Raw genomic sequence first — 22,409 nt, forward strand, 5'->3', positions numbered from 1 at the left:
TTGGACTCTCTCGAGTACCGCCATGTCCTTCTTGAGGTACGGCGACCAATATTGAACACAATATTCCAGATGCGGACGCACCATTGCTCGATACAGTGGCATGATGACTTCCCTCGTCCTGGTTGTTATGCCCCTTTTTATGATGCCCAGCATCCTGTTGGCTTTTTTTGAGGCCGCTGCGCACTGTGCAGATGGCTTCAGTGATGCATCCACCAGCACTCCCAAGTCTCTCTCAAGACCGCTTTCTCCCAACAATGCCCCCCCCAATTTGTAGTTGAACAACGGGTTCTTTTTCCCTATATGCATGACCTTGCATTTTTCCACGTTAAAGCGCATTTGCCATTTGTTCGCCCAGTCTTCCAGCTTGTCTAGGTCCCTTTGCAGGTCCTCACACTCCTCCCTGGAGCTAACTCTGCCGCACAGTTTGGTATCGTCTGCAAATTTTATAACCTCGCACTTTGCCTCCTTTTCCATGTCATTGATAAATATGTTGAAGAGTAACGGCCCCAGCACCGATCCCTGCGGCACACCGCTCGTGACTCCCCGCCAGTCAGAATATTGGCCCTTTACTCCGACCCTCTGCAGTCTACCCGACAACCAGTGCTCTATCCATCGGTGCACATCCCCTCCCACCCCGTGGTTCCACAGCTTCCTAAGCAGCCTTTCATGTGGCACCTTGTCGAAAGCCTTTTGAAAATCGAGGTAAATGATGTCGATGGGTTCCCCATTGTCCACCCGACTGCTTATTCCCTCAAAGAAGTACAGAAGGTTCGTTAAGCATGACCTTCCCTTACAGAATCCGTGCTGGCTTGTTCTCAGTAGGCCATTTCTCTCAATGTGCTCGCAAATGCCGTCCTTTATCATAGCTTCCACCATCTTCCCTATAATTGAAGTCAGGCTCACCGGCCTGTAGTTCTTGTTATATGTTCTTATACCTGTGTATTGCACTGTTAATATTTAAAAATTAATAAAGATTTATAAAAAAAAAAGGCGGAAAACATAGAAGATACTAAAACATGACAAAAGCTCAAAGTTTTTCCCCTTCTTGAGATGTAATGCAGTGGTACAGAAGTGTTTCTACTGGCTGCATTCAATACGTTCTCTTGAGTCTTCTTCCATCAACATCTTGGTGATCTCATATCTTGATTACTTTAACGCACTTTACAAAGGAATAACCCAAAAAGAACTAAGATGTTTACAAATCATACAAAGTACGTCATTCAAAATCATTACTAATTTAAAAATAAATACAATCATGCGACCCCATTATTAATGAAAGCTCACTGGTTATCAATTGGGCACAGAATTAAATTCTTCTATTAACCTTCAAAACTTGTGTTTTCAATTGTCTGGAATTTATAAACAGATATCTTATACTATACACTCCATCCAGATCAGCTTCCCAACACCTCTTATCTATTCTATCTATAAATTACATCAATACAATGCGCACATCTATTTTCTCAGTAACAGCACCATCGCTATGGAATGCCACGCCTATTCATTTAAGGGAAGAAATGTACTTGGTATGTTTTAAATCAAAATTAAAGGCATTTTTATTCAATATATAATCGTCCTTAGGGCGACTTGAGTCTTTCTCATTTATTAGCTGCTTTAAAATCCCCTCCCTTGTGTTTTTACCTTATTTATTTCTTTCCTTTTAAATAATGTAGTTCTTGACCTTTGCCTACTGTATCTGTATGTTTGACTAAATTTAGGTCATGTGTACATTGTTTTTATGTAAAGACCCATTTTAATTGCACACCGCATAGAAACCCTGTATAGGCGGTTTAACAAATTTTACATAAACTTGAAAATCGTACAAATTTTAGAGCAGAGAATTACCTCCAAGCCTTCATTTTGGATAGGAATAAGTTGGGGCATGTCTTCATCCTGCTCAGAAGGCACAACCTCATGGGCTGCTGAGACAACAGCTCTTTCCTTCTTTATCTTCACATGCTGAACAGGAACAGAAGTGCAATTTAGGTCTATTGTTGTCTTGGTGGCAGATGTTTCTTCTGAAGTCTTCTGTTTATTTTTCTTCCCTTTTGGCGTCTTAAGAGAAACAAAAATATATGTAAATTAAGAGATTGCAAAACTGCTTCTAGAAAGACTTTTTACAATTAAAGATTTTTTTTTAACCTCATTCCCCAATAATTAGGTTCCAAAGAAATCCTGTAATCTAGCATGAGAAAGACCAAAGTGCCTCTTTATTAAAGAAAGTTTCAAGAGTTTTATTGACTGAACTGAGAACAGTGAAGGGGAAGGTAAGAATGTATTAAAGAATTTGTTTGGATGAAGAAGCATCAAACAAACACAAATCAGCACAATTTCAGAAACTCCTGAAAGGGGATGGGGTGGGCGTTAAAAGTACAACCAGGACGAAAGAAGTCATCATGCCACTGTATCGCGCAATGGTGCGCCCGCACCTGGAGTACTGTGTTCAATACTGGTCGCCGTACCTCAAGAAGGACATGGCGGTACTAGAGGGAGTGCAGAGGAGGGCGACTAAACTGATAAAAGGTATGGAAAATTTTTCATACGCTGACAGGTTAAAAATGCTGGGGCTGTTCTCCCTGGAGAAAAGGAGACTTAGAGGGGACATGATAGAAATCTTCAAAATCCTAAAGGGCATAGAGAAAGTGAATAGGGACAGATTCTTCAAACTGAGGGGAGCCACAAACACTAGGGGTCACTCGGAGAAATTGAAGGGGGACAGGTTTAGAACAAATGCTAGGAAGTTCTTTTTTACCCAGAGGGTGGTGGACACATGGAACGCGCTTCCGGAGGATGTGATAGGCCAGAAATCTGTACAGAGGTTCAAGGAGGGTTTGGATAGGTTCCTGGAGGAAAAGGGGATAGAGGGGTACAGATAGAACTTGAGGTAGGTTATAGAAGTGGTCAGAAACCACTTCACAGGTCGCGGACCTGATGGGCCGCCGCGGGAGCGGACCGCTGGGCGAGATGGACCTCTGGTCTGACCCAGTGGAGGCAACTTCTTATGTTCTTAACCTTGGAACGCTGGTGCCAATTTGCAACCATATCACCCACCCATGGAATCTGGACTAGTTGCTCATTTTCCCCTTTTTTTACTAAGGCGTGTTAGCCGATTTAGCACATGCTAAACCCTAATGTGTCTAAATTGGCTAGCATGTCTTAGTAAAAGGACCCTTTTATGTCTTACAAACTCTTTTTACTGCGTTTAATAATACATATTTATGGATGAGGTGCAGACAAACATGTACGTCGTTGGGTCATTTTGTGAAAATAAAGATTTCTAAGCACCACTGGTCACCTTCACTGTTTCTTTGTGTTTTGACACTTCTGTGAAGGCGCTTCTCGTGTTGTTGTGTAGGTATAAAGTAACCATAACCACGCTTGATACACTGCTCTTCCCACAAGGGTGTCGGGGCAGGGTAGAATTCCAAACATAGATTAGTTTGAGCAGGAGAAGGAATGCCGTTTAAATAAGAGAGACAGAGGAGGAAGGCAGGAGATTGTGTAGGACCAGCCAGGAGTAACACACACGGGATAATATATTAGCCATCAACAGGAGGCACCCAAGAGTGGAGTTATTCTAGGGTTCAGTCAAGAAAGGTCAACCAAAAAAGGCGAAGTCTTTAGAGGTTCTTTAAACTTAAAGGATATCTGTAGAACTCCTCCTCCCCCCCCCTAAAAAAAAATAAACACTCTTGATGTCTTCACAAAGTAAGCACTTTTCATGTTCTTTGCAGTACAGTGGGATGGAACAGTGGCTATCCCACCACTCTTATTGGATCACATATCCATCAGGTAACAGAGCTGTGCCATATTAATGCAGGACGTACTTCTTGAACAGAGAAACTTTAACTAGGACTTCAGCAGAACGAGATTTAGGAGTAATCATCAGTGCAGACATGAAAACTGCCAATCAAGTGGAGAAGGCTTCATCTAAGGCAAGGCAGATATTGGGTTGTATCAATAGAAGTTTCGTCAGCTGAAAGCCTGAAGTCATAATGCCGTTGTACAGGGTCATGGTGAGACCTCATCTGGAGTACTGTGTGCAATTCTGGAGGCCACATTACAGTAAAGATGTGCGCAGAATTGAATCGGTTCAGCGGACGGCCACCAGGATGATCTCGGGGCTCAAGGGTCTCTCGTATGAAGAGAGACTGAACAAATTGCAGCTCTACACTCTCGAGGAACGTAGGGAGAGGGGAAACATGATCGAAACATTTAAGTACCTCACGGGACGTGTCGAAGTGGAAGATGATATTTCCTTTCTCAAGGGACCCTCGGCCACAAGAGGGCACCCGCTCAAACTCAGGGGCGGAAAATTTCATGGCGACACCAGAAAGTATTTCTTCACAGAGAGAGTGGTTGATCATTGGAACAAGCTTCCAGTGCAGGTGATCGAGGCAGACAGTGTGCCAGACTTTAAGTATAAATGGGATACCCATGTGAGATCCCTACGAGGGTCAAGATAAGAAAATTGGGTCATTAGGGCATAGACAGGGGGTGGGTAAGCAGAGTGGGCAGACTTGATGGGCTGTAGCCCTTTTCTGCCATCATCTTCTATGTTTCTATCTGGCAAGCTCTTACACACAACATTTTAGCAGCCAGTTCTAATAGCTGAGCACTAATGCTACAGCTGTAGAATGGCCAGTCTTTTGTTGACAGGGGCACTTGGTGAATGTTGAGGCTTTTTAACTAATATGCTGGCCAACATCTTGATTTTCATCAGCAGATAAATAATAGTAGTAATGGTATGATCTGGCCTAATTTCTATAAATGCAGTATCAGTACGTAAGAAGATACATTGGGTTGTCTGGTTTGGGGAGCTTTCTAGAAGATAGTTATATCAAAGTGTCAGAGATTATTAAAAAATGACCTTATCTTAAAGTTGGACTTCAGGTATGCAAACAAACATTTTCAGAATACTCATCATGAATATACATGAAAAAAAATTTGCATCCTCATAATGGATATCAAGAAAACACAATTAGTTGGATGACTCCTCAGGACAGGTTTGTAAAGTTCTCAACAAGGCCACTAATTGTAAAGAATCAAAATAACCAGCATTTCTCTTAGTCCTGGAAGCACATCAATCCAGTCTGATTTTCTCAAACCTCCCCCCTCCAAAAAAAGAAGACACACACCTGTCAAAATAGTACTAACAAACAGAAGTGACCATGCAAAAAAAAACAAAAACCCAACATATGCAGCACACCTCATTTCTCGGCAAAGAAGAGAGATTTCAGTGACATCAAAAGCATAGTGTGCAAGTACTTAAATCATATGCCCAAAAGCTTTACATCGTAGATAATTAAAAATCACTCTGTAAAAACTAGACTACTAACTGCTCATAATATGTAAATAAGCCTAGAACATGGCTAACATAAAATCAGGGCTCAGCAATTCAGAAATCAAAGCAGGAGCAGAAGACACATTTAAGACCTGTTCCTGTCTCTCTAAGACAGGAGGAAGGTCGCCTGAAGAAGTGGGCAAAATGGACACGCTTCCCACGAAAACCAAGGGGAAGGGCTGTTGCTAAACTGTCAGCTGAATCAATATGCAGCACCAAAGCCAAACTCAACCCCGCCGCCACAGAAACACCGCTCGCAGCCCTAAGGGAATCCCTAGCGATCCACAACCTCGAATCTGCCAGACCTCCGGAAGATGAGGAAACCCCAGCGTGGGCAGTAATAGAGGCCTGGACATCACCACCACCTCTCGCCAAATGAGCAGTGCAAACGTGAAGGGGAGCCGGACACGCTGATACCCGAAGCTGGGTTTCCTTCAAGGTGGCCGGAACATTTCGTGCACCCACCAGCCGCATTCACTGCTCGGCACCAACATAAAATAAAACTGGAGAGGTGGGGGGAGGGACTCAACCCTTCCAAGTTTGGTGCCCCTGAGGTCAGTAGGACCCCCCAAGTGGGTCCTTCAAGCTCTGTCCGGACTGCAAAAGGGACAAGAAAGATTCCCTAAATCATATCCAACAGGCCCAAAACAAACCTCAGAACAAACTGCACAATCTTATCACTCCACCTGCTGGAGACTGATTGTAATACTGACTGCACAGCCCACTTGTACTGTAGCCAAAAGTTAGTCTCTCAGTCTCCACCTGCTGGCAGAGGAATGTAAACGCATCCATTTTTATGCTGGTCTGGAGGGATGCTTTTTGTTTGATACCATACTGCGACTATGTACAGTATCCCTGCAAAATGGTCACAACATTTTAATCAATTTCTCTCTTTGATTATTCAAGCAAATCAAATGAAACTTGGCAATCTTATACGATTTTTAAAAATCTATTCAATGGAACTAATGTGGATTTTCATTTTTTGAAACCGATATACGTAATAAGCCTCAAAGTGGGCTGAAAAAATGGACATACTAACAAATTTCAAAGTGGCTCCTGTAATAATGAAGCTATCCCTGTAAAATTTTGTCTATTATGTGACTTGACTTTGTTCTCAAATATATGATTTGAACTTATAAAGCTAATCTCATTACTTCACAAATTTTAAAGTTAAATTGTATTAAAAAAAAAAAAAAATCAGGTACTTAATGAACTTTTACAAAAAAGTCATCTAGAAAATTTTTCAAACCAACTCTTATTAGAAAGAGCATGTTTCAACGCCAGCAAATAATGCCAAGAAATAAGGGTCAAAGTTTAACAAGTCACCATAGACTTATAGCATATATCTTTCAACATTTATGATACTTATATAAATGTATAAAGCGTTGTCATATAGGTCTGACACAACAGCTGACATCAATTCTATAAATTTAGCAAGCAGCGGATGCATTTAGCTTATTACCATTTGTACTAGGTAGACATTATTGAAATGATTCCTTTTTTCATCTCAAGGTCTACTCTATTTTCAATCATTCTTTCCCATTTAGATTCATACGAATGTGTTATTAATTCATAATGGAAACAACTGAATTGGGTTGTGACAATGGTTCTTCGCTAGCAATATTCATCGTTGGAAGAAAACAGTCATCATCGAAGTGTCGCAGCTTATTTATTCCCAAAAAATCGGCCTCAAATCAGTACACCAATTATCAGCAGACAAGTCCAATATCCAATTTGCAAGTTCTTCCAGAATTAATCCAGGTACCTCTCCTCCCTTGTAACAAAAAAAACCAAAACCAATAACCCCCCCCCAAAAAAAAACTGTTGTAACTTCACTGGAAATGTCCAGTTAGCTATTTTGTAATCCGCCTTGAACTGCAAGGTATAGGCGGAATAGAAGTCCCCAATGTAATGTAATGTAAGTCATTACTTATTCAGTGGTCAGAAATTAATCTCTCAGATGATGATCAAATCTGTTTGCATCACGAAGCTATGTTAAAAAAAAAAAAAGTCTACCCTGCAGTGGTCCTACTTCTAAGCTACTGAGTTGCTGTCAAAACTTACTCCTGCTCATCCTGATCCGTCTTTGCCATATATACAGGATACACTTCCCCACTTTAAGCACAATTCCTACCCATCATAAATTAACTTATAGCTGTTGATCTGTTAAATGTTGTTTAAATACTATCCTCTTTCTATTTAGAGATCCTTTGCATCCTTTGCTTCCATACATTTTTTAACTCCATCATGGTTTTTGTTTCCACCACATCCACCAGGAGGGCATCCCACCACCCTCTCCATGAAAAAGAATTTCCTGATATTACTCTCAAGTCTATCACCCCACAACCCCACATTATATCATCTAGTTTTACTGCTTCATCTCTGGGAAAAGTTTGTTTGTAGATTAATACCATTCAAGTATTTAAATGCTTATATCATATCTCTTCTCTCCAGGGTATACCTATTCAGGTAGACAAGTCTCTTCTCATGTGTCTCTTGTTGGGCAGACTGGATGGATCATGCAGGTCTTTTTATCTGCTGTCATTTACTGTGTTACTATTACTGTGCATATTTGTAGACTTCCAAAAACTGGGAACACTGTGTTTTTAAATTATGAAAGTTTCTACATCACTGGCTTGAAAAACTGGTCTAAGGTAGCCTCATGCCAATTGAATTTACAGAATATTCCCAATGACTGCATCCAAGACATATCCTACATGGGTATACTGTATAATGTGGATACAGCTCAAAATAGGACAAGCTAGGAATACCCAAGAACAGGTTTGGGAACTATATAGCAGCACGGTAGCTCCTAGGAGAGTGGAAAAATAATCCCTTACTTGCTTTTTCTTCTTTTGATCAGCAGCCACCTCTGCCTCCTTTTCAAGTTCTTTTGCATTGCAGATATATGAAGTAAAAATAGGCAGAGCAACAGATCTCTGTGTTTTCAGGTGGAGAATTTTGACGTTCTTCCATTTCTGTAACATGAAAAAACAGGAGAAATGAAACGCTGTATGCTCTGAATGTTGCAAGTGGGTTATACGATCTCTTGATATATACCTTTGGCAGCTTCTCTGCTACCACATTAACAGCCGAGATGACATTCTCCACCAGATCTTTGGCCTTCATTCCAGTATGACCCATACGTGCTGCACTGAAATAAAAATTAAACAGGCAAGATTTTACAAGGTTGAGCAATCAAAAAGGCTGCAAACTAGCACCCTTGAAATCCAATTTGAAGCAGGCTCCCATGAGGTGAAATAATTTGCAAAATGACATTTTTTTTCTAATAACTTTCTCTAGGATATGAAGAAGCTCAAGACTCCTTGAAAGTAGAACCAAAGACAAAACAAGGACGAAGCAAATCTGAGTGTAAATTGAAACAAAAGTCTTGATAAAGGACTGCAGTCAATTCCTAGTGGTTAAAGTCTGCTCCCTTTTCCATCCAGTGAAAAACCAAGCAAAAGGGGGAAAGAGAGTGTTAAAGGACTGAATTAAATAATATGGAGAAATCCAGGAATGCCAACACCGACCTCTGTGTGATCTACAAGCTGGAGCATATTTACCTTCCTTTGTTTATCTGTTGCTAAAAGAAATCTGCTTCCTTCTCTCTCTAGAAGACTTCTTACAATCTGGACAGAGGAGAGGTACTGCCAGACTGTCCACCTCAGTATGGCTGCATATGTGTTTTGGAAAGGGTTCCTCTCTTCAGAGACATGGGACTTAAATATTTTTATCATTCTTACATGGGCTTTTGTCACTGAGGCTTGCGCATATCTATGCCGTCGGTAGTTTTGCTACCAGCAGGGCCTCCCAAGGTGGACAGGTTTTAGCAGAGATGTCAGACTAATGATGTTGGAGATGGAGGACTTTGATTCGACAATGGCAACAACATCAAATTTGTGCTAAGGCCCGCCAATCTACTTCTGTATTCTGCCACATCAAATGACAAGGACTCGACTACGAGTCAATGGCACCTAACAACCACCACCATAATATGTTTTTACATAAAGTAAATTAATCTTAAGCATTGTTCTCCTTGAATAAGCAACATAAGACAGCTACAAACAGGTAGTGCCAGCCCAGACCTACTACACAGAAACATAAAAAATGACGGCAGAAAAGGGCCACAGCCCAACAAGTCAGCCCACTCTAATGAACCACCCCCCTAATTTCTTCCTTGAAGTGATCCCACATGCTTATCCCATTTTTTCTTAAAATCTAGAACGCTGCTGGCCTCAACTACCTGCAGTGGAAGACCATTCCAATGATCAACAACTCTTTCGGTGAAGAAATACTTCCTGGTGTCGCTATGAAATCTCCCACCCCTGATTTTCAACGGATGCCCTCTTGTTGCCCTAGGTCCTTTAAGAAAAAATATATTTTCTTCTACCTCAATAAGGCCCGTGACATATTTGAACGTCTCAATCATGTCTCCCCTCTCTCTGCGTTCCTCGAGTGAGTATAGCTGCAATTTACCCAGCCGTTCCTCATACGAGAGATCCTTGAGTCCCGAGACCATCCTAGTGGCCATTCGCTGAACCGACTCAACTTGATAATGTGGCCTCCAGAATTGTACACAATATTCCAGATGAGGTCTCACCATGGATCTGTACAACGGCATTATAACTTCGGGCTTCCGGCTGATGAAACTTCTTCAGATACAACCCATCATTTGTCTAGCCTTGGATGAAGTTTTCTCCACTTGATTGGCAGTCTTCTTGTCTTCACTAATGATCACTCCCAAGTCTCGTTCTGCTGTAGTTCTTGCTAAGGTCTTACCATTTAGGGTATAAGTTCTGCAAGGATTTCTGCTGCCAAGGTGCATGACCTTACACTTTTTGGCATTAAAACTTAGTTGCCAAGTTATGGACCATTGTTCCAGTAAGAGTAGGTCCTGCGTCATACAGTTGGGCACTGTGCTGTTGCCTACTATGTTGCATAGTTTGGCGTCATCGGCGAATAATGTAATTTTACCTCGAAGTCCCTGAGCCAGGTCTCTTACGAACATATTAAATAGGATCAGACCCAAGACCGAGCCCTGCGGCACTCCACTGATCACTTCCGATGTTTCGGAGAGAGTATCGTTCACCACCACCCTCTGAAGTCTACCTCTGAGCCAGTCTTTAACCCATGCAGTTAATGTTCCTCCTAATCCCATCGAACTCATCTTGCTTAATAACCTGCGGTGTGGGACACTATCAAAAACCTTACTGAAGTCCAAGTACACGACGTCCAAGGACTCCCCCATATCCAGCTTTTTCGTTACCCAGTCAAAGAAGCTGATTAGATTATATTGGCAGGACCTTCCTTTTGTAAATCCATGTTGATGGGGATCTCTTAGATTCTCATCGTCCAGGATCATGTCTAATTTATGTTTGATTAGTGTTTCCATAAGTTTACTCACTATCGATGCGAGACTCACCGGTCTGTAATTCACAGCCTCCGTCCTGCATCCCTTTTTGTGGAGTGGAATGACGTTAGCTGTTTTCCAGTCCAATGGGATTCTTCCTGTACTTAGGGAAAGATTGAAGAGCGCGGATAACAGTTCCGCCAGGACATCTCTCAACTCCCTAAGCACCCTGGGATGTAGTTTGTCTGGTCCCATGGCTTTGTTTACTTTGAGCCTTGATAGTTCATAGTAGACGCTGCTGGACGTAATCTTAAAATTTTGAAATGGGTCTTCCGAGCTTTCCCTTGTCTGCAACTGTGGACCGGATCCCGGCACCTCGCAGGTAAAGACTGAGCAGAAGTATTCATTTAGTAATTTGGCTTTATCTTAGTCCGATTCTACATAGTTCCTGTCTGGTGTCCTAAGGCGCACTATCCCATCTGTGTTCCTTTTTCTGTCATTAATATACCTGAAGAAGGATTTATCCCCCTTATTAATGTTCTTTGCTAGGTTCTCTTCCATCCGGAGTTTGGCCTCTCTGACTGCTGTTTTGACAGCTCTAGATTTGGCCTGATAGTCTTCTTTAGTTTCTCGTTTTTCTGATTGTTTGCAGGAGATAAATGCTCTTTTCTTCTTTTTTACGAGGTCTGAGATCTCCGCAGAGAACCACTGAGGTTTATTGTTTCTCCGCCGTTTACTTACTGGTTTTATATAGAGGTTGGTAGCTTCGTGTAGGGTAGATTTCAGAGTTGACCATATTACCTCTAAATCATCTGTTCCGAGAGTTTAATCAGTATTTGACATATCATCTGTTTCACAAACCTTCTAAAGTGGTGTACAAAGATACATAATATACTAGGAAATGTAAAAGGATAAGGAAATACCTCCATCAATAGGATACTGGAAAGAACAGGTGACGACAAGGGATATCTTGATACATATAGTATTGAAGCATATGACACTAAAGAAGGGAATAGCAAGAATGCTCTGCTAGGAAGACCAAAGGGGTGTAGGGAATGAGAGTATGTGATAAATAGAGGGGTGCCAGAATAGTGCATCTTGTGAATGACTATTTTATAAGTAATCCTTTCGGAGATAGGGAGCCAGCATTCAACATGGAGTAAAGGAGTCGCGTGCTCAAATTTCCTCTAATTAGACAAGGGAAAGGGGATGGGATATGATATACTGCCTTTCTGTGGTTGCAATCAAAGTGGTTTGCATATTATATACAGACACTTATTTTGTACCAGCCCCGAGTCACAAGGAGCTGCAGTGGGAATCGAACCCGGTTCCCCAGGTTCTCAGGCCACTGCACTAACCAATAGGCTGCTCCTCCACAAATTTTAGCCATTTTGTTAATGACCTGCAACTGCTGAATATCCAAGGTGTGCATGCCAATCAATAGGGCGTTATAATAATCTAGTGGCTCATAATTAGTGAAAGGGCCAGAACAAATGATGCTGATATAGTAAAAAAGTTTATGATGGAGTAGCTCATTCTAAGCTTATAATAGCAGTATAGGATACCTGCTGGTGAATGTTTAAATGCTTGTCCGGTGTAATCCTGAGCACCCCTAGTATAAGATCAAATGGTGTCTTAAAGATTTAGCAAGCATGACAAGGGTATAAAGTTATGGGCCTGCTTTCCAAGAAAGCAGCAGACCTTTAGATTTCTTAAGATTTAATTCCAATCTGAGCAATTCAGTATTAGTGTTCAGTTTATGATTAAGAACGAATCTTCTATAAATTATCATAGTCCAAAACACCAAGGATCTAGATATCACTTGCCTAAAGAATGTGAGATCCAAAGGCTATATATGACTGAGCTGGGGTTGGGCTAGGAAAATATTTAAAAAAGGATTGGTGCCAATAAAGCCCAGAATACTTTTCTGACTATGTGCTAGCACATCCAGGGTGGTCTTTCCATCTGAATGAGTCAGACAGATTTTACACCTTATGTTCACTTATTTTCCTTATTTAGACTATGGAAGATAAATCTCAAAAACAGCAAGAGACTAATGCTAAAGTAAGAAAACCAGGCAAGTGCCTGCAGTATACTAAAAATATAGCGCTCGCTACATGTGTACACACCACCTGACACTGGATCAGTTGCTACCTGTCCAAATGCTGTTGCACATCTCCTCGAATCTGCAAAAGCAATGTAAACAAGGAGCTATGAACTTTCCACTGAAGTCATAATGCCATTATACAGAACCATGGCGAGGCCTCATTTGGAATACTGTGTGCAATTCTGGAGGCCACACTACCGAAAAGATGTGCTGAGAGTAGAGTCGGTGCAACGGATGGCCACCAGGATGGTCTTGGGGCTCAAGGACCTATCGTACAAGGAAAGGCTGAAAAATTTGCGGCTGTACTCACTTGAGGAACGTAGGGAGAGAGGAGACATGATCGAGAAGTTTAAGTATATTACCGGCCGTATCGAGATGGAAGAAGAGATTCTCTTTCTCAAAGGACCCTCAGCCACAAAAGGGCATCCGCTCAAACTCAGGGGCGGGAAATTTAATGGCGACACCAGGAAATATTTCTTCACCGAGAGAGTGGTTGATCCTTGGAACGAGCTCCCGGTGCAGGTGATTGAGGCAAACAGCATGCAAGAATTTAAGAGCAAATGGGATGCCCATGTGGGATCCCTTAGAGGGTTAAGCCAAGGGAACCTGTCACCAGGAGTGGGATCTCTAGGATAGTAGACTTGGGGGTGGGTCAGTAGAGTGGGCAGACCTGATGGGCTATGGCCCTTATTTGCCGTCATCTTCTATGTTTCTATGTTTAATGCTGCAGCGAATAAGTCTTTAGAACCTCCAGTAAGCAATTCAGCCGATGTAGCCAACACTGATAGCCATTGAATCCTCACATGTGTCTCACATGTGCAACAGCTGATTTCAGCCCTAGCCTCAGAGGTTCCCTTCAATTCAGCCAGGTTCCCCACAATGTCATGGGATTGACATCTGACACACCAATAAAATCACAAAGGCCCCTCTGGCAAAGCTGGGGGGGAGGCAGAGGCATATGGAGAGAGAGAGAGAGACAGAGAGAAAAACAAGAACACTATAGCGGATGTGTTTAAATTGTTTATCGCTTTTAAAGCTTTATCTAAATGGTTTTCTTGCTGCTTCAACCTGCCACAGCTGGGGAATGGGTCCTTCAGAGCCATCTTTCTTTCCTTTCTTCACTTCCAGCTCAAGAATCTTATTCTGCTTGTCCACAGAAAAAAAATTAGGTTGCTTACTTGTAGTAGAAGTTCTCTGTGGACAAGCAGAATAAGCCAGCCTCACTAACCTTTCTACCTTCCCTGTGGTAGAAGCCATAGGCTGAAACCAGGGGATAGCTTTTACTCTTTAGCTATGAAACCGACTGGCCTAGATGGCAGTTCTCTCTAGGCCAGGGGTCTCAAAGTCCCTCCTTGAGGGCCACAATCCAGTCGGGTTTTCAGGATTTCCCCAATGCATGAGATCTATGTGCATGCACTGCTTTCAATGCATATTCATTGGGGAAATCCTGAAAACCCGACTGGATTGCGACCCTCAAGGAGGGACTTTGAGATCCCTACTCTAGGCGAACATGCTAACAAATGGTCATAAAAGCCTTCCAGAATTTTCTGAGCTTTATGGAGCAGGTCTGTACTAGAGTATGATCTCACCTGTGTGTGACTGGCTTATCCCACCATCCATAGAGAACCTCTGTTACAGATAAGCAACCAACATTTTTGCAACCCAACCTAGTAATATTATTTGGTATGTATTTTAACTGGTTTCATTGTGTATGTTTGTTTTATGATCCACTTTGGATAAAGGTGGACTAGAAATAAACTAAACTAGCGACATAAGTTGCCAGCAGACAACAGAAATCCCTCCCCAGTTTGTTCTGTCCATTGTGCTTGCCTACTCAGAATCATTTACCTCTATCTTTCCCCACCTTTACTATTACCACCACCCTCTTCTATTCCAAGCATGCAAACATCTTCTACAAAACTGGACCATTTAGTACTCATTCAGTGCTCTTCTTCTAAGCAGACCAAGCTGAATGGGTAGGAGCAGCACCAGACAGAGGTGTGTCTTGTGTGCAGATTAGAGAGTTGCGCGGGGACAGAAATCCCACCCGTCCCCGCCAAAGTCCCACCCGTCCCCGCGAGGAATCCCACCCGTCCCCGTGAGGAATCCCCTCCGTCCCCACCCGTCCCAGCGAGGAATCCCCTCCGTCCCCGCCCGTCCCTATAAACTTCAGAAATAGTTATTTCATTTAATTATGCTACTGAATTAAAGGCTCTGGTAGAAACCCATTTACAAATAAGCAAAAAGACTTTATTAATTTGAAAATATTAATTGGGAAGAATACATACTTTGTAAACGGGTTTCTACCAGAGCCTCTAATGTTTATAAATTTTTATCAACACAACTAATATACTACTTTATCCTGAAGCAAAAAAAAAAAAAAAAAAAGAAATAGAATTCTTTTCCTACCTTTGTTGCCTGGTTTCTGCTTTCCTCATGTTCTCATTCAATTCCTTCCATCCACTGTCTCTCTTCCTTCTGCATCTTCCATTTGCTCTGTTACTGTGCCTCTCCCTTTCTTCCCCCTTCCAAATTGGTCTGGCACCCATCTTCTTCTCTCCGCTCCCCCCATAGTCTGGCATCTGTCTTCTTCCCTGCCAGCGTCTTCTCCCTACTCTCTCTTCCTCATTTCCTTTCAATGTCCTTCTCCCCCCATCTTCCCCATATCCTTTCAGCGTCCTTCTCCCTCTCTGTCTTCCCCATGTGCTTTCAGCATCCTTCTCCCCCCTCTGTCTTCCACAAGTGCTTTCAGAGTCCTTCTCCCCCCCCCGCCCTTCCCATGGCCTTTCAGCATCCTTCTCCACCCCTTTGTATTCCCCCATGTGCTTTCAGCGTCCTTCTCCCTCCTCTGTCTTCAAGTGCTTTCAGAGTCCTTCCCCCCCCTCCTGTCTTCACCATGGCCTTTCAGCGTCCTTCTCCCCCCCTCCTTCTCTACCGCCCCGGGTGCAGCACAGCCGGCCAGGTCCCCTTACTTTTGTGGCAATTCCCCGACCGACCGACAACAGCCCCGGTCCGACAAACCTCCCTGCCCTTAACCGCGAATCTAAATTACCTTCTTACAGCTGCTGTAAGAAGGTAATTTAGATTCGCGGCTACAGGGCAGGGAGGATTGTCGGACCCGTGCTGTTATCGGTCGGTCGGGGAAGTGCCACAAAAGTAAGGGGACCTGGCCGGCTGTGCTGCAACTGGGGCAGGGCGGGGCGGACCGCCCCCCTCCCTTGGTAGCCACTCGAACCGCGAGGCTACTCTCCTTCTCCTTACCTGCCCTGCCTGCAGCAAAGAGCCGAATGGAAGTCTTCCCGACGTCAGCGCTGACGTCGGAGGGAGGGAGGGCTTTGTTTAAGCTTTGTTTAAGCCCTCCCTCCCCTCCGACGTCAGCGCTGACGTCGGGAAGACTTCCGTTCGGCTCTGTGCTGCAAGCAGAGAAGGTAGGGAGAAGAAGAGCCGCGCGACTGAGTACATCCAGCCCCGCAGGAGCCCCGCGACCCTCGGAGGCGTCCCCACGGGATCCCCGCGACCCTAGGGGCATCCCCACGGGATCCCCGTGACCCGAAGGGGGAACCCGCGGGTCCCGCGGGATTCCCGTCGTCCCCGTTCCCGTGCAGCTCTTTAGTGCAGATACCTTGTGAATCTGATGCTGTAACCTAAGGTATGTATTAATAGTCAACTTTTGCCTTCCCATTGCAGTATAGGCATTACAAATCCACCCCCCTCTCCTCAACATGCAAAACATATTGCCACTGATTGTTATTTTAAAAAGCCTATTTGCTATTTAAATGCGCATTTCACATTTATATGCAAATCTACAATAAGTAGGAGATTTCAAGGGGGCACAATTTGGGCAATAAAACTCATTTACAAAATAGGCAAATATGATCATGTTACCCCGCTTCTGAAAGAGGCACATTGGCTCCCTATCACACATCGTATCACCTATAAAATCATCCTGCTGACCTTCAAAATAAAACTCTCACACCAACCTCTATATCTTGATAAGGTTCTCATTCTTCAATGTTCTTCACGTACTCCGAGGTCAACAGATCAAAAACTCTTACTAATTCCTTCCATAAAAGATTTCTATTACACCCGGAAAATAAATTTTGCAGTAGTCGCCCCAACGTTGTGGAATGCCCTGCCACAGCAACTCCGAGATGAACAACATCTAGATAAATTCAAGATTAGCCTGAAGACTTTTTTATTTCGTGACGCCTTCATCTGTGCTTAGAGCTATCTTCTTTTTTTTTTTTCTCTCCTTCTTTTCTCTCTCCTTCTCTCTTCTGTTCCTCTCTTATTTAACCAACTGCTTTAAAAAAGCGACCCCACCCAATATGTTTTACCCTATTCCCACTTTCGCCTTCTCTTCTCAAAACATGTAACTTTTCCCCTCCTTTCCCTTTTACCCTCACTTTCATGTCTGTCCAGTTAATGTTTTTGATGTTCACTCTCATCATTTCTAAACATCTATGATTTTTTTTTCTCTTTTTAAAATTTTATTGTTAACCGGCCAGATACTTGTTGATGGTTGGTATATTAAAAAGATAATAAACTTGAAACTTGTAGGGATTGGAGAGGACTAAAATCTACAGATTATTCTCCATTTCAAAGGGAACAGAAGTGGATGTTGGAAAATTAGCACGTCAAGATTTGCACCAGCTCAAAAGCATGTTTTAAAAAGCACTCATTTCAGGCAGCTCTTTAAGAGGAATTAAGGGTGCTATCTTCTTTAATCCCACATTATTTATGACCCCCTTCAAAACGGAGTAAATAAAACCAGATTACGGACTCTGTAGTTACTGAGCATCAGCCACATGTGTAGGTTTGTCAAATGGCTGACATATTAGTGTTAAGTGTTAGAACCTATGTTGCCACTTCTACATCTATAGTTGTAAAATGTTTGCTTCTGTGGCAAGTACACACATATACACATGCGCTCCAGCCTTCATATAACACAACACAGTAACCAGGACACACCACCACAAATCACTTACTAGCAGCAGCCCTTGTTGTGAACAGGAAGAATTGTTCCTTGGATAAATCTGTTTAGTTCCGCAGCTAAATTCTTTGCTTTCAGATTCACCGACAGAGGTGCTCTAAACCAGAGAGAGATCCCAGTTAAAAATCACAGAAATCTATCCACAAGCAGAAGTTCTCCTTGTTTATAACCCTGTGAACAATTTCTGCTAAAAAAAAATACCTTCATACTGAATTAAGTTGGATGCACCTCCCCATTCTTGGCTCTGAATATAGTGTCCAATTCATCACCGATTTCACCTGCAGCTTTTTACACTCTATCACTAAGCAAACACAAAACTAAACCCTCTCAATCACCAGCACCAGTAACACCAAATAAGGTATATGTTTCTGAAGGAAAAAACGTGATTGTTAGAATTACAATACAGCTTTACAAAGTAACAACCCTAATGCAGAAATATGGTTTTTTGTTCATATCTAAGGCCAAAAATAATCTACCCCCTTTCACTGTGCTTCAGAAAGGGCTATACAAAAGGTTTTAAACCAGTTTCTGCTGTCAAATGTGTTGTATTAAATAAAGCTATAAGGAAAACTCCAACTAAAGAGGTTTGGACTCCATGGACCTCTCCTTTTAGTGGAAGTCACAATGACAACTCTATAATTAGGAATTCATGGGTACACAACATTTTGTGTATTTAAGTGCAGGGAAATGTAGCATTTATGTGTATGTCCCTCAATGTTATTCTATAAGGGCAAGTATTAGTGCTATAATGCACATAGTTTCAAGTTTATTTATAATTTGATATACCTACCGCCTATAATTACATCTAAGCGGTTTACACTAAATTTAAAATAGTTATATAACAGTTAAAAAGGAGATTAAAAACAATCACATACTCAACCACATAAAACTAGGCCTTCCCTAGTTAAACATGTAACTAATAGAATACAGGTAGTCGTCGACTTACGACCGCAATCGGTTCTGACCGATAGATCATAAGTTGTTTTGGTCGTAAGTCGGCCTATGTTAATACAGTACTGTGCTAACTATTTTTTACCCCTCCCGCCTACCTTTTCCATGGTAGTCCAGCGGTGCACTGCTGCGAGAACATGTCCCGTGAGAACTTACGGCAGTGTGTCAGTCAGCGGCGCGGGAGTTCTAAAAGCTCGCTCCTGCGCGTGCCGGTCCGGATGCGCTGCTGGCTTCTGACATCGGCAGGAGGGGCTCAGGCAGAATACACCGCTGGACCACCAGAGAAAAGGTAGGCGGGACGGGTAAAAACCGTAATTAGTAGGGGCTGGGTAATCGTAAAGTCGAACGGTCGCATAGGTCGTAAGTCGATGACGACCTGTACTATTATTTACACCCTTACAGTATTTGGGTGCCCTCAGTTACATCTATGGCTTGTGTAACAGAGAGGACAGACTACCAAAGTCAAAAAAAGGGATGGCCGAGGAAGCCAAAAGAACGATTTAGACAGTTTTTATTGTATAAAAATAGTACATATTTTGCAGAAGAGTAGGTTCTTCTGGTGTTGTGTATCTGCAGGTACATATGTAAGGTGTGCCAATACCAGGTAACGCTAGAATTCTATGACTATAGACTAGGCTCTCACTTTGTGGCATCAGGGCACCCATTTATAGACTGTGTCTAATTGCATGGAAGGCAAATCTATAAAAGCTGAGGGGTTCTGCATAGTGCTCTAGGAAAATGACCAAAGGTCACTCACCTTTTTGCTTTGTAGAAATGTTTGCCAATGTGGGAGGGCAACAATCTCCTAATTCTGTCATCAGCCAGGAAAAGGTCATATGAGGCCAACAGACGACGCTTGGCTTCATATGGTTTGTACTCTTTTTTTAAAGTTCTGTAGGGTATAATCTGCAAAATGAAGCATAATCTAAAAATTCAGAAAGGCCTACAGCTTTATCACTTTGCCACTGGAGTGGTAGAGAAGTAGGCTAAGAACCAGGGAAGCCCTATTCCAATTATCACTCCTCATGATCTTGGGCAAGTCACTTAACCTTCCATTTCTGCAGTTACAAATGTAGGTCTCCTTTTACAAAGCTGCAGTAGTGAAACCCCCAGGGCAAATGCACTGAAGCCCAGGAAAATGCTTGCTGTACCTGAATGTAATTCATCCATCTACTCCTGGGAAAACAAAAGCATAAGCTAAACCCTAAATTCCTGCACTTAGTCAGACAGCATAAATAAAGCTGTCCTGTATTTCTGCAACTACTACAGTTGCTCACAGCTTAGCAGCTAATATTTAACAAGAGATATTTCAGCCATTTATTTTCAAATTAAAGGCACAAAAAAATTGAAATGGATGAAACCCTATTACATTCTCTCTAATTAGGATTTGTTTTATGTTATAGTGAGATATCTAATGGTCCATCCAGCTTTCTGTTATGATTTCTTACCATTTTGGATAGATAACCATGTAGATCCTCCAAGCTCATACACTATCTCCCTTTATATCTTACCCAGTTTCTAAAATCTGAATCTACCACTTCCCTCTATTTCTATGCTAAACACACTTAACCCCCCTCTCCTTGTCCATGAGAAAAGTGCCTCACAATTCCTCTGAGGTTTGCATATTAACAGATGAAGAATACAGGTAAGAACTAATTATCCTACTGCAGATTTATCCCAGCTGTTACAAAAGACTGACTGGTAGTAGGATAGCACTTCTTCTGTTGTCTCTCTTTAGTTTCTTACAACATTCAGATTTAATCCAGCAACCAGCCACATCCCACTCTCTCTCTTGTGAAGTACCTGGCTGACATTTTTGATGCCATGTTTGCCGAGGAGATCCTTGTAGAATTTCTCTGTCTGCTCAGGGGTCATATTGGGTTCATCTTTGGTAAAGATGCACACCTCGGCTGTCTCGGGGCGGATACTATGAGGCAAGCAGCTTTAAAAAGGTTAAAAAGAAAGCTGTTAGACTCCTTAAAAAAAAAACTATACTTTTTTCCAGTAGCTAAAATCACCGAACAGCTCAAAACTGAACCATTTTATAGTGCGACAGTCAATCTAAGACCCTCTTTCCCCATGAGTTCATTTTGGGATCATCTAATAAAAATACAAAACATGTCTTAGCATTATTAATACAAATCATTAGGAATTAAGTTACCAGTCTTCTAACACTTCTATAGAGAAGCCTCATCCACAGAATGAGAGGAGCACTGCTACTGGTTGTCCATCCCTGTTCAGTAATTTGAGCCCCTATGTTAATAAACAAGAGATCAACTTATGTGCTCAAAACTAACAGGCCACATGCACACACCAGACAATGCATAAGTTACTCACCCTCTTTCATGAATGAGGCATTACTCCCAGCAATAACAAACAAATAAAAAACTTGCTAACCTAGCTGGAAATGTATTAAGCAGATGTGGAGGAGAACTTCTGAAGGCTCAAATGGAGACCTGCATCCATTAAGAGTAATGTGACCATTAATTATTTTCATCAAAATGGGACATCTATTAATATTCAGCCCCACTCCCAATCCTGCCCTAGCCCCGCCCCTAATTTCTTCCATTCATTTTTCATCTTATTAATTCATAATGGTAAACATAAATTTTTTTTAAAAACACAAAGCACACTGTACACAAAGAAAATGTTAATTATCATTTACGAGTTTCAGGTTTTTTTCAAAGATGTCAAGGCAGATTACTTTAAAATATGCAATGTCAGTATAGAAAAATAGACAAATATAATGCAAAATATAAATTCTCAAAACGGACACATTTTGATCACTAAATTTAAAATAAAATAATTTTTCCTACCTTTGTTGTCTGGTGATTTCATGAGTCTCTGGTTGCATTTCCTTCTGACTGTGCATCCAATCTTTCTTTCTTTCGCATCTAACATTTCTTTCACAATCCAGCCCCATCCCCTTTGGGTCCAGGTCTCTCTTTCTTTTCCCTCTTTCACCCTCCCCAGATCCAGTGTCAGTTCTCATTTGTACCTTTGTTCCAGGTCTCCCTCTCTCTCCCTCTTCTGTTATGATCTTAAATCTCCCTGTTCTTCCCCAGGGTCTTTCCCCCTCTGTCTGAACCTCCCATAGTCCTGTATCTGCCTCCTGTCTTTCCCTTTGGTCCAGGCCTTTCTCTCTCTAGTCTTTCTAATCTGCTTACAATGCATCCCCCCTTTCTCTGCCTCTTTCTCGCCTTCCTTCCTCTCTCCTTCCCTCCCAGCAGATTTTAACATATCTCTCTCCTCCTAGGTCTGGTATCTGTCTCCTCCCCTTCCCCCCTGCTCAGGCATCTCTCTCTCCGCTCCCTTCCTCCTGTTCTTGCTTTTCAATTTATTTTCTGGCTCTGTCTAAATTCTTTCTTACTATTCAGTCCTCAATTTCTCTCTTTCATTGTGTCTACCTATAGCTTGCCACCTCTTTCCGTCACCCCTTTCAGTATCTAACTCTATCCTCTTCCCTCAATCCAGCATGTGCCCTTTTTTCTTTCTCCTCCCCACTTCCTTCCAGCGTCTGCTCCCCCTCTCCCCCACACTTCCTTCAGCGTCTGTCCCTCTTCTCTTCCACACTTCCATTCAGCATCTGTCCCTCCTCTCTTCCACACTTCCATTCAATGTCTGTCCCCCTTTCTCTATCCCTTCCATCTATTGTTCACCC

General features: G+C 42.3%; 1 protein-coding gene across 1 annotated transcript in view; it reads right to left on the reverse strand.

Annotated features, from left to right (window-relative positions):
- RSL1D1 (ribosomal L1 domain containing 1) overlaps positions 1–22,409 on the reverse strand; it is a 39,636-nt gene that overhangs the window by 12,216 nt on the left and 5,011 nt on the right. The window contains exons 3-8 of the mRNA XM_033914346.1: positions 20,552–20,690; positions 19,506–19,654; positions 17,793–17,894; positions 8,405–8,498; positions 8,185–8,322; positions 1,846–2,055 (exon numbers count right to left, since the gene is read on the reverse strand). Of these exons, the coding sequence (XP_033770237.1) occupies positions 1,846–2,055; positions 8,185–8,322; positions 8,405–8,498; positions 17,793–17,894; positions 19,506–19,654; positions 20,552–20,690 (832 nt within the window). The remainder of the gene's footprint in view (positions 1–1,845; positions 2,056–8,184; positions 8,323–8,404; positions 8,499–17,792; positions 17,895–19,505; positions 19,655–20,551; positions 20,691–22,409) is intronic.

This window comes from Geotrypetes seraphini, chromosome 11, assembly GCF_902459505.1.
Source record: "Geotrypetes seraphini chromosome 11, aGeoSer1.1, whole genome shotgun sequence".
Taxonomy (NCBI): domain Eukaryota; kingdom Metazoa; phylum Chordata; class Amphibia; order Gymnophiona; family Dermophiidae; genus Geotrypetes; species Geotrypetes seraphini.